Source organism: Rattus rattus, chromosome 2, assembly GCF_011064425.1.
Source record: "Rattus rattus isolate New Zealand chromosome 2, Rrattus_CSIRO_v1, whole genome shotgun sequence".
In the NCBI taxonomy this organism is placed as follows: domain Eukaryota; kingdom Metazoa; phylum Chordata; class Mammalia; order Rodentia; family Muridae; genus Rattus; species Rattus rattus.
In genome coordinates this window covers 32,626,480-32,639,420 of record NC_046155.1, presented here as the reverse complement: position 1 = coordinate 32,639,420, position 12,941 = coordinate 32,626,480, and the positions used below count along the sequence as shown (strand labels likewise).

At 46.3% G+C, this 12,941-nt stretch overlaps 1 protein-coding gene across 1 annotated transcript in view; it reads right to left on the bottom strand.

The window, feature by feature from the left end:
- Papss2 (3'-phosphoadenosine 5'-phosphosulfate synthase 2) overlaps positions 1 to 11,302 on the bottom strand; it is a 75,607-nt gene extending 64,305 nt beyond the window's left edge. The window contains exon 1 of the mRNA XM_032891809.1: positions 11,091 to 11,302. Within this exon, the coding sequence (XP_032747700.1) occupies positions 11,091 to 11,117 (27 nt within the window). The 5' untranslated portion in view covers positions 11,118 to 11,302. The remainder of the gene's footprint in view (positions 1 to 11,090) is intronic.
- Between the last annotated feature and the right edge of the window lie 1,639 nt (positions 11,303 to 12,941).

Here is a 12,941-nt window from a genome sequence, read left to right as displayed (position 1 = left end):
AACAGTTACACTGTCACCTACAGTGTACACATCAAATTGAGGTTCCAGAAATGTGTGACTCCGTCCACACACAGCTCAATAGGCCCTTGTGGCCCCCAACACTCACCCGGCTGCTGTTCCACTGTAGGCTGTGCTGTGTTACCTCTGTATATTTTCTTAAGGTTTTTTTGGTTTGTTTTGTTTTTCAATTGGGTCTGAGCATCAGGCTGTGTATATGACATGGGCTCCTTGAACCACACAAGATTAAAATTCTTTGCTGAGCCAGGGGAATGCCAATGTAACCTCTAGCACATCCCAGAACAGGCTCAGAGCTTGCTGGCCTTTGGGATCTAGTAACCCGTGAATGCACAACTGTGAAGCACTTACATAATGAACAAGTCAAGGTCTAGAGTTACATGTAAGTTGCAGTCGTTATTTCTAGGGACACTCTCTCCTGAGTACGCTCATTCATTCACTGGAACAATAAGGCCTTGTGCTATTGAGGTGAAATGTTGGGTTTGAGTCCAAAGACTACTGTTACTAAACCTAGCCACAGGGCCTTATCCATGCTGGTACTATTGCCTATTAATGGTATTTGCTCAAATCCACATCTTCTAAAGTTTATACAACTCTCTAAATAGCCCTCAAGGAAAATAATTTCCAGTGCGACCCCATCTTTAAATGTCTTCACTTCGTTAATCTGCACCTACAGAGACAAAATTAAAACATGTGTTTAAACAGCCAAATAGTCTCCTTTCTCACAGTTATAGTGTCTTTTATATCTACCCTATTAACCGGGAGTGGGGAGGCTGGCTGAAAATGGAGCAAATGAGTCCGAGAATGCCAACTCCTCCTCAGAGTACCTGGAGGAAGAGCTGGGGCACTTTCTAGAAAAGTGCTTTTTCTATTTACCGAACCCTGTCAGATTTACAGCGTACCCTTCTGAGTCCCCAGGGAGTTTATGTTCTTGGGAGAATTAATTACACAAGGGATGTTTACAACACTTTATTTCAACACTGAGGAAAGTATGAAAGAGGACAGGTGTGTGCTTATGTGTGTGTCTATGAGTGTGTGTGTCTGTGTATGTCTGTGAGTATGTCTGTGTGTGCGCATGTGTGTCTGTGTGTGTATGTGCATGTGTGTGTGTATGTATGTGTGTGTCTGTGTGTCTGTGCATGTGTGTGTATGTATGTGTGTGTATGTGTGTGTGTGTGTGCATGTGTGTGTGTGTGTGTGTGTGTGTGTGTGTGTGTGTGTGTGTGTGTGTGTGTGTCTGTGTGTGTGTGTGTGTGTGTCTGTGTGTATGTCTGTGTGTGTGTGTGTGTGTGTGTGTGTGTGTGTGTGTGTGTGTGTGTGTGTGTGTGTGTGAGTGTGTGTGTGTGTGTGTGTGTCTGTGTGTGTATGTGTGTGTATGTGTGTGTATGTGTGTGTGTATGTCTGTGAGTATGTCTCTGTGTGTATGTGTGTGTGCATGTGTGTCTGTGTATGTGTGTGTGTGTGTGTGTGTGCCTGTGTGTGCATGTGTGTGCATGTGTGTCTGTGTGTGTGTGTGTGTGTGTGTGTGTGTGTGTGTGTGTGTGTGTGTGTGTGTGTGTGTGTGTGTGTGTGTGTGTGTGTAGCCACATTTCCATTGTGAAGTCATGGGAAGAGAAAGTCACTGTTTATGATCACTCTCCTTTTAGTTTAAATAGAGCAGCTCTTCTCAAGCTGCTTCTTAGTAAAAACTCCACTTTTACTCCATGCAATAGATCCAACCATTGTCGTCCCGCACAACAAGCATGGACTCCATGCTCTTCCACAGCAGACTTCTAGGAACAGGAACCCAGACCTTCTTAGCACTCAGCCTTGCAATGCTGACCTGGGATTGACAAACCACTTCGACTTCCCTGTGCTATGCTAGAAGAAAATGATCCCCCCGCCCCCATATTTCTTCCAAACATGACATGAGAGGCCTTTAATGAGCCATGGCTCTACTCACTCTTCATTGACTTGCAATGAAAGGGAAAGAGATCTGGTGGCCCACACACTTAAGCCTCACGTTCTAGTTGGGTCAAATTCTTACTTTACAAAATAAATAAATAAATAAATAAATAAATAAATAAATAAATAAATGAAAAATCTACTGGTGGTCTAGTTTCTAGTTTCTACAAATTATGCTTACAACTTGGTTCACATATTGCCAGCTTCCATGGAAACAAACCAGTCTGTGTATTCACTGAACACTGGCAAGGTAGCAAGGCTAAGGTATAAAAACTATTGCCCACATGAGGGAAATGTATTCACTTCTGTCATCCTGAGAGAGGATGTGTCTGACAGTGGGAACAGAATATAACCACTCACTTGTGCTATTTACTTTTTTTTTTAAATGCTGAGGAATGCCTCTAATTTGAATCCATTATTATTGTCTTGAGATATTACTGATAGACGGCTGCCAAAATATTGTACAAATGAGGTCGTAATATATCGTTAGTTACCTGAGCCAACTGGGTTTGCCACTTGGCGATAAGCCTGGCTCCCTCTGTGAAATCAACATCTTAATTATGGAGAGCTACCAAGCTTTCAGCTGCTCCTGTGAGCGCCTCTCTAAAGACTCACTTTAGCTGAGTAAGCTCCTGGCAGACTGTTCACACATTCGATGGTGACCTGGGAAGGACTAAATGAGCTCATGTGTAGGATGACCCAGTATGGGTACCAGGCAAATAAGTACTTGATAAACACTGGTTAAAAAAAAATCACAGCACAGGAGAATTTTATAACAAAACAGGCAGATTTCACGTAACCGTGTTTGACTATCTGGGTTTTATTTGCCAAGGGGTGAATGTGATTTTTTTCCCTTATTTTTAAGTCACTGCTCAAAACACTGTGGTAATAGGGACCCAATGGACTGAGAGCTGTAATTAGTGCTGTAAATGAGGGGGAAAATGTTCTTTGGGGACTCAGTGAGCTAAGCAGATTTACCCAGGAGCCTTGTGACCACTGTCATCAACTTCCTGATGCTTCATGATCTTGAGAAACACCACCAACGGATGGATTTGCAGATAACAGGGAACTCAGGGTTTAGCGTGTAACTGAACCGGGTCCATCTTTTGCCTAGTATGATCTGATCTGTGCTGCCCATGGGACAATTCTCTCGCACCCTCTGCCCTTGCCCCCTCCTTCCCTCCCTGACAGGGTCCATGTATCCCAGGCTGACCTCACCTGGTAGCTGAGAATTGAGCTTGAACTTTCCTGCCCCAGCTCCTAAATGCTGCGATTGCTAGCTTCTAAACACCAAGTCCGGTTTATGCAGCACCCACTGGCGTCTAACCCTGGGCTTCCAAATGCTTGGCAAGCACTCTAGCAATGGAATTTTACCACCGGTCCTAATATCTCTTTTTAGATTTTTTTTTTTTTTAAAAAGGCCATTCAATTGCTTGAGAGGGTTTAACTGACTAGAATACTTTGGAATTCCCAAGCGACATCTTTCAAATACTGCCTCTTGGTCTGTATTTCTATCTGGAGACTATTAGAACACAGTGCTAACCTAGAGTTGACAGTGTGCTGTGACTCACTGATAAAGCTACTAGGAGGGAATACTTATCTTATTTATGGAAAACGTTTCTTGGGGACCAGAAGTCAAGACCAAGTAGCAGGGAAAGGGTAGGGCCATTTTCAAAGGACATATGATAAGCGACAAGTGCAAGGTATACGCTCCGTAATCAGCATTCCAGATTAACAGTGGTGTTACCAAGTTGTCAGCCAGGAGGATGGCTCCCGGGCCTAGCAAAACTTTCAGTGTCTGTACAATGACTCAGCTGTAGTACAAGGCATTAGAGAGGTAGACTCTTAGTTTTCTGCAATGTTACTATTCTTTGAAACACACACACACACACACACACACACACACACACTTTTAAAGTATAGATAACCTAAGTTTTTTTTTAGAAGGACAGCCTAACATTATTAAGACTCTTGCTCAAAAAGAGAGAAAAGACAGTGATAGACAGTGATATCGCTTAGTAGCAGAGTTTCTGTTTCCTTGGCCCTCACGAGGTACTGGATTCAATCCTCAATATCACACTCGTAAGAGTTAACTTGGTAGAAGAAAGGATTAAATGTATAAGGAAAGTCACTTGGAGATTTTATTGCTTTTGGTACAAGGCCATGGCAAGACTTATGGGACAGAAGGCTTAAAGAGCATAAAGGTTGTGGGTGGGGAGGGTGCAGGCACATCATTTAGAAAAAAGCAAATGCTGTGTTTAAAATAGACTTAGACTGTTTGAATGGACTGAACTCTATAAATAAGGAAGATGGGGATTCAGTGGATTCAATTGTGGCAAAAGGAGATCCTGGCTTTCATTCAATACATATTTGCATAGTCGACAGACAAATATATCAACGAGAATCTTAACCGGAACTTCAGAGGGACAGCATAAAGAAAGGCCTTGGGAGGTGAGAAGGGAGCCACATACCCAGGAATTGTTAGCAAGGGATGTAAAAACCTGTTCAGGGTTTTAAATGCTAGGTACAATATGAAAATGAAGGAAATCACCAATGTCTTTTTCAAAAATAATGTTATTTTGATTTTATGTGTTTGCCACATGAGCGTGGCTGTCCACAGAGCAGAGGAAAGCACTGGGTGCCATGGAGCTGGAGTGAGCCACTTGATGTGGGTGCTGGGATCTGAGCTTGGGTCCTCTGGGAAGGCAGTACACACTCTTAACAGACCGCCTTCTGCCTCTCTGACCCTATTTGCGTCATAAGATGCCAGTCGCTTTGGAAACTGGAGGGGTATATCAGTTGTCCATACATTGACCATGATTGAAGCAGGGCATAAGAGGCAGAGGGGTCAAAAATCTCTGATTTTTCTCATAGGTGTTTAAACATCAGTAAGTCTGGAAAGAGTTGAAACAGAATCTACAAGATCCAGGTTAAAGAAAGTAATTGTCATGTTATTGTGCTTAATGTAGTTGCTTAGTTGACAAAAAACTTTTTTCTTTGAGACAGGGCTTCTCTGTGTAGTAGCCCTGGCTAGGCTGGAACTCACAGAGATCTGCCTGGGTGCTGGGTTTAAAAGTGTGTATCACCGTGCCTGGCAAAATTGAAATTTTAATAATGAGCTATGTAAAGCAGATATATTAACCAGTTATTTAAAGCTAATGTTAATCCAGCATAGAAATGTATGTTATGTATGAAGCAGCATTTTATAGAAAACATTTAGATAGCTGCTTTAGGAACATTTTATAGCAGACCATAGGCTATATATTTTTATTACCAACATTAATATTTGTACTAGACAGATTGAGTTTACTATGTTTAAACTGTAGTCACTTTCACAATACTGATTATTGTTCAGCAAGTAAAATTCACAAACACAGGAAGAGCTGTCACAGCCAACGGGGCATGCTTCTCGCACCAGGGACCACCAGGGCCTGGTTACACACCTTGCGCTCTTGCAGAGAGAGAGAGAGAAAAACTTTTATGTTGGGTACCTATTTATCCTTACTTGGGGGAAAATAATTATTACAAAGCAGGAACATGACAGAAGAAACAATTTGTCACAGATCCTAGGCCTATGACAAACCAGTCTGCCTTCTGGGAAGGTTTTGTTTAATCTTTATTGGGAGGGAGGCAAGGAGAGCTTGGAGGTCAGAGTAAACCAGGGAAGGAGTGCGCTTGGGGTCCTCTTCATCGAGCTGTGGGATGAGGGGTGAGGGAGCTGAGTTCATGATCTCAGAGGGAAGAGTCCTAGGTGAACCCCAGCCATTCCCAGGACCCCTCAAAGTCCCAGCAAGGCCACAGTGGAGCAGGGATTGCCACCCGCACTCCTGAGCCTCGTGTGGAAATGTCAAAGATCGTACCTGGCTCTACCTGCTTTCCCCAGAGTCCCAGGGCTACATCAGAACAACACAAGAACATGGCAGGCTCAGGGAGGAGAGGTGTTGAAACTGAAGGGACCTCTCTCAGGTGAGAACCAGAGGGTATACAGAGAAAGCACAGCTCTAAGAATTAAGGCCACTAAAGGTCACGTGAACGACCCCCACCCCATCTTTGTAGAGGAAAAGAGAATTTAATTTCCTACTTCTGATGACTCATCTGACTCAAGTTCTCTTGTTCATGGATTATGCCCTTTTAAAAATGACGCAGGGGTGCTGGGGACATGGCTCACTGGTTAAGAGCACTTGCTGCTCTTACAGAGAGAGGAGTTTGGTTCCTGACACTTATACTGTGTAGCTCACAACTGCCTGTAACACACCAGTTCCAGGGGCCCCGACATTCTCTGGACTGCACATACATGTGGCGTATATTCACATGGGAAAACACACATCCACAGAAATAAGAACGCAACAAATCTTTTGTTCATTTTAAGACTGACACAAGGCATGGTCAGATACAGGTAGGACTTGGCATGTTAGTGATGATAGGAACGGAGAAGAGACAAGGGGCCTGAGTCTCCTGCAGTGATGAGTACTAACTTCTCTGATAATCACCTAAAACAGGGGAAAGGAACCACAAGGCTGAAATCTGTAACAAAGTGGGACCCCAGAGGGCAAGTGTCGGGGGCACTTTTATCGTTATGGGGCATGTGTGCCGACAGGACTATATTTGAAGTGATTGTAGCAGCAGAGTTGTGTCCAGTGTGGACCAGAGCAAGCCCACCGTCTAGCCCTCCGAGTACACTAACTGCGTTGTGTGAAGGGTGTGTTAGGGTGGATAGAACTGCTTTAAACGCTGTATCCACTAGGAGGGTCTTAGGTTCAAACTCAAATTCATACCACTTGGGTGGTATTTTCCAAAAGAGTGAGATTTGGGCTTAATGAGCCCAGACACGGAGTGCGGCCAGGACCCAAAGCGAGTCCTTCCTGATAAGGGCCGCTCGGCTGCAGCGTATCTCTGGAAATATATTTTTTTTTAGGGGGCAGGAATGAGAAACCCTGATCAAAAATAAGCAAACACACGTATAAGGACAAAAAGCGTCAACTATGGATTCTATAAAACCCCACGTCTTAAGTGGAGGGACTGGTGAGTTTTGTAATTCCGAGTTCAGTCAAAATTCTACAGGTCTTGGGCGCTTCCTCTGTGGCAGGCAGTGTCGCATGGGCTCTTACGGTGTCACAGGAAGGAATCATCTAGGCAGCAAGTCTGTTGACCTGCCATCAGATTGGAGCTGAATTTGCCTTTCTTTTGTGAGTTCTCCAAAGATTTCCAAACACAAGGTCTAGTGAGTACCCATTACCGTCCAGAGGTAGATTTTGAAATAAACAGAAGTCTCTTAGGATTAAAGTTGATATCACTGGTTCCTTTCTCAGAATCTTATTCCCCAAAGGTTTTATGGCTGAGCTCAGCGCAATTATTCCTGAAGAAAACCACAAAGCCATGCAACAGAACCCTTCCTCAAGGATCTTACCTCAAGGGTAAACATCCCTAGCTTTGTGAAAGGCCCAAACAGGTGGCCTATTACTGGGAATCATAGCACGAACTGGAAAACATTGATTTTTTAAGGTACATCTGGAAATAGTCAAAGGGATAGGAAGGGTGGGGGAACGTAAGGCCAATATTTAGTTTCACACGGACTGCCTGTGCTCACCACAGTGCTAGCAGAAATATCAGTAGTACAACATTTAGTTACTGAAGTGTGTTTGTAGTAATTATTAACCCGTATCGTCTATTCAGGTTCTCACGGTGACTATTCAAACTGTCACCTCCACAATTCCGTGTTTGTTTTCTCTTATTAAACATTCTGTCAAGTGTCATTCACTCCACCTCCAGGAACCCACTGCCTTCTCCTTACTTATGTCAAACCACAACAGAATGGTGTAATCTGAGTCAACATAAAGGTGGCATGAGCCTGTCATCCCAGCCTTCAGGAAGTGGAGGCAAGGAGATGGGGAGCTTTGGACCAGCCTGGGCTACGCAGTAAGAGGGAGTCTCAAATGTTCAGAGTGGTTAAGTCACTCATCCCATTTTACACTCGAGAAGACAGTGAGCAAGAGACACTTCCTGAAGCAGGTGCAGAGGGGCATGAGAATTCGTTTTACCTGTTCAACCAACCTGGAGTTCAACCGTGCTCTGCCAACAGTTTTCCTCACCTGGATGAGGTTCAGTTATGTTCCAAGGTGAAGGGTGTTGTGGGGGATGAGAGGGGAAGTCCTGTGCATTCGAGTGCAATGTTCTAGCAAGGGCTGGCTTTCCCCCGCCATTAGAGATGCTTTATCTACTCATTCACGTCTTGACTTAGGCAGTGTCTTCAGATGAGTTTAAAAGGCAGCTTCTTCCAAGAAAGTGGAGCACCACTGTGCAGAATTTTTAGACTAATGAAAACGAAGACCATAGCTCAGGCGACTTTGGGGTTTCAGGACCCCTTCCATGCACTCCCCACACTGACTTATTTCATCCTTCAGAAAAAGGTCGTGATGTCTCAGTCATAGTTTTTAACTTGGCTGTCTCCACAACATCAGAACATCAACCGTGGGTCTGGAAAATGCTAACCCAGCAAACAGTGCAGGAAAAGAGGCCCTGACTTGGCCTTCCCTTCTTTGCTGGCCTCTCAGACAGCCTGCCTTTCCTTCTCCAGGTATCTGTGTATACAGAAGATGGGGCTGGAGGCTAGCCAGGACTGAGTTAAGTCAGGGGTAGAAGAGTGATGTGACCAACAGCTGTTTCTTCCGTCTCCATGGCTAACACAGAACGGGTGCACTACCTCCCTTTAATAAAAGACCGCTCTTTTTCCTCCAAGAGCTGATGAATCATTTTGGTGCACCCTGTCATTTAGGCTTTATGAGTTACTGGTCCTAGAATGGCATAAGGTGAAAGGCTGTATTCACCCAGTAAATAGGCAAAGCCTTGAGGAAAAAAAAAAAGAGTTGCTGACAACAATTTGCTAATGCACTATTTGGGTTGCTTGGTTACAGCCTTCCTAGTCATCAACCCAAGTCTTCCAACCTGGGTTTCGCACTCACCATCACCAAGCACTGAAGGGGTTCCGGTCTGCAAGCACCTGAAGTTTCTCAGTGGCTGAGACCAGGCGGAAAGCAGCATAAAGCCCTTAGCTAACAGATAAGGGTCTGTCTCTTCAAGTCTGTGACGAAAGCCCTTACCTAGGCTGCCTTCGGAGATGGGCAAGACTCACTTCTTAAGTAACTGATGAGTTCAGAGGTCACATGTATGCGGAGGTTTATTCTATTCTGTAAGGGGTCAAAACCAAGTTTGAGTTTCACAGTTTGAGAGATTTCGTGTGCACTCAAAGTCAGCCTGTTAGAGGACTAACAGCAAGCCCTTGGCCTTTTGGGAACTTGGGATGGTTGTTGGAAAATAATTTTTAGGCTAGGGAAATATTTGGAAGTCCTGCTTCAGTTAGCTCTTTAGGGTATCAGGAAATCACTGTCTCAGAAAAAGAAGGAAGGGAGAGGGGGGAGGGGAGGAAGAAAGGAGAGGAGGAAGAGGAGGAGGAGGGGAGCAGCAACGACAGTAATAGAAAAATAAGTTAAAAATGTCAAAGTGAGTAAACATAAAACCCAAACTCTGGTGATCAGATTCTTCACTGCTAATGGTGCAGCCTCCCAGGGTGGACCTTTAAGGCCCTGCCCTCAGTCCTGTACTTCACAGATTCTTTCTAACTGGAGGCACGAGGAGAGGCCACTTGCTGACTGATACTTCACAAAGTTCCTCTGAGGCACTGGAAGTTCTTGATGCAGATGAGGAGGTGAGACTAAAATGCCACTAACATTAAAAAAACAAAACAAAACAAAAACCGCGGGCCACTGCAGGAAACGCCACCTAGCACTAACAGAGCTTGATCATATGGAATAGGAATACATGTGATAATCAATAAAACTCATCACAACATACACTACCAAGACTCCCTCTACTTTGAAATTGCCCTGTCAGAAGCGGCAGCTAGATTCCAACTGCTGTCCCATCCCAGAGGGATGCCACTTGCCTCCTGGACTCTCCCGCTGGTCCAGTATGATGCCCCCACCAAGGACACAGATGACCCGTATTTTCCGATCGTCACACCTCCAGTTCCCGCATGACTCCTCCACTCTCCCCCCTTTTCTGCTTCTTCTCTGCCCTTCACCAGCACGGTATGCTTCAAAGTACACTAATGAGTAGCATAAAAACCATTTATAGAACACCTACTATGTGCCGAGTCTATGTTTAATTATTGGAGAGGACTTCCCATTTACTCACCCCCCACAGTCATTAGAGGCACGCAGTGTGGTGGTTAGAGGCCAGTGTTCAGCAGCCGGTTAGCTGGGTGGGATTTTAATTATGGCTTGTAGACCACATCTGAGGGGACCCAAATGCTGTCTGTAAGGCTCCTCCTAACTCAGAGTCTATGATTACTGCTCACCCCCCTACCCCCACACTTTTCTTGGAATATAGTTGGACATTTTTAAGAATATAAATTTTGTTAAGAGCCAGGGTTGTTATGAGGAAAGATACTTTAATTACCCTAATCTTCCCCATTAAAAGGGGATTGCGTCTGTAAACTCTCCACTTATCAAATGATGCCTTTTCCCTCACTCCCTCCGCCCCCCACTCTGTCCCCCATCCCATGTCAACAGAGAGAGAGAACCAGGCTACAGGGTTAAAAATCTACCGGTATGGAAATGCAATTTCCTAGCTAATTGCAGTTCTATGAAAGTCTATCATTAAAATCCACTCCAAGAAAGGTCCTAAGGTTAGAAGAACCCCGGTGTCTGTCGCTGACGTGTGGCCGGCGATCAGATCTGGCAGAAGCAGAGTCAGCTCAGCCCACCACCCACTCTGCGTGCGCGGAGGTCCTGTGGAAGACAGGGCGGGTGGTGGGAAGCCTGGAGGAAGAAGGGACTTTCCTATCCTGTCCTGGTTCTGGTTAGGACCCACTTCGCAAACTCGAGAAGGCTCAGGAGGGCAGGACTCCTACGGATCAGAGGTTCCCAGTGGCACCGCACAGCGAGAGGCGCTCGGAGGGTGGCCCAGAGAGGGGGACGCAGACTTAGCGTCCACGTCCCTGCACGTCCCGGGACACCCGTGTCTTCCCTCTCGGCTCCGGGTCCCGCGCGGGAGCCTCCCGGGGAGGGCGGGACCCACTGAGGCTCCGCAGGGTAGGAGGGAGGGGAGGGCCGGGCGGGCGGCTGGCAGCCTACCGTCTTCTGCTTCTTGATCTCCGACATGCTGCGGCTGTGACCGAGCCCGGGTCCAGGGTGCAGAGACGTGGATGGCGGCGGTGGCTGCCGGGCTCCAGGGAAGGAGGTATAAAAAGGCTCCTCAGACACGTCGCACTTCCCTTGACCGGCCCCCTTCTCCTACTCCTCCTCCCGTCGCACTCCTCTCCGCCCCGTCGGCTCCGCCAGCAGCGCCCAGCCCCGGGGACCCGGCAGCCGCCTGGGCGGGGTTCCCCCGCCGGCGCTCCGCCAGCTCAGGTCCAGGACAAGCCTGACACTCAGTTCTGCCCTCGGCCGCTGGAGCACTCGTCACCTCTCACCACATTTCACATCCCGCAAGAGTCTCTGGGACCCTAGCGGGTACTGAGTTAAAGGCGAGCGCGTTTGAGGCCATCAGGCTTGCTGATGTGGACCTCAGCACCAGAGCCCAGACTTCTCTTAAACCTTTAGGGATGCTTACTCCGCACCTCAGTGAACCCTGCCTTATTCCTCATGTGCTGCCATCGTAGTCTGGCTTCAGGCAGCCCGTTCTTCCTCTTCATTTGGTATATAAGGTCATCGAGGTATTTGGGGCTTCACCAGATTATATTCCAAGCGAGGAGGATCCCAACCTGGCCTGTTAGTGCAAAGTGTGACCCTCCCTCCCCACAGCATCACTACAGCAAGAAAAAGGAAAACCTTAAGCTCATCAATTAACTGCCCTATGCGCATGACATGGTGGTCACTGTCCTTTCTGACCCACAACATCACAAACTGACCAGAGGAGGACTTAACTGCTACATATCATCAAAAAGTCAAGGCTGCGGGGCCAGACTGAGAGGATGGGCAACGAGAGGGCAGAGAGCCTCACCGTTTATCTCAGACATTTCCCTACAGCAGCCCTTCTGCCCGTGGGGTGGGCCCCGAGGAAGAAACCATACCAGCAGAAGAGGATGACGGCCTTTAGGTTTTATGGGATGCCACTCTCTGGAAAGATCCATATGTCAAGGATGAGTAAGCCAGAGAGAAGCTACGTTGACCGGCACCTTTGGGAGCAGTCACTGGTTTTCCAGTACCCTGTCTCCCTGTCTGAGGACACAAACAGGCCTATAGAACAGAGCCCTCAAAGGACCCGAGAAGGCCTGCAAGGTCTGCTTCTTCAACCATTCCACCGCCCTTCTATGACAGGGCTGGAGAAGTTTAGGCGTGGGATGAATCATTTCTTCCACACCTAATTTACTTCTAGAAGACGCTCGATTTTCTTTACATCTGAAGAGTTATTTACTAGTGTCCCTTCTGCGTGGGAAGATGGCAAAGAAAAGTAAACCAGAAAGCAAACTTCTAAGGGCAGGTTGAGCAGAAGAGGGCGTTCTTCACAGCTCCTATGCTAACATTCTCCCCAAGTCTGTGTTCATCACTTTGAGCCGCGTGGTACCCATTTACAATCCTCCAGACCACTCACAGCATTCACCCGGGGGTCCAACTTTGTCCACGTTCTTTTCTTTCTAGAAATCGGTGAGGCTTGAGTAAACCTAATAAGATCGAACCTCTTATTGTTTAGAGAAATTGGAATCTGTCAACTTAATCGAAACCAACGGGGGGAACACAAGAATTCCAGCTTTGGTGTTTATGTCACAGGTTCCCCAATACATTTTAGGGGTGCTCCTCATATTTTAATCAAGGATCTAACAGGGAGGCACCACCCATGCATGGTCAGGACAAAGGAATTCAACCGCGGCTCCCCCTAGTGGCTGTAATGCGTAAGTGTTTGAGGAAAAAAAAAACTGAATTGTTGAAACTCCTTACATATGTAGCATTCCATTCATTAAGAAGTCGTGTCCTATACCTTCTGAA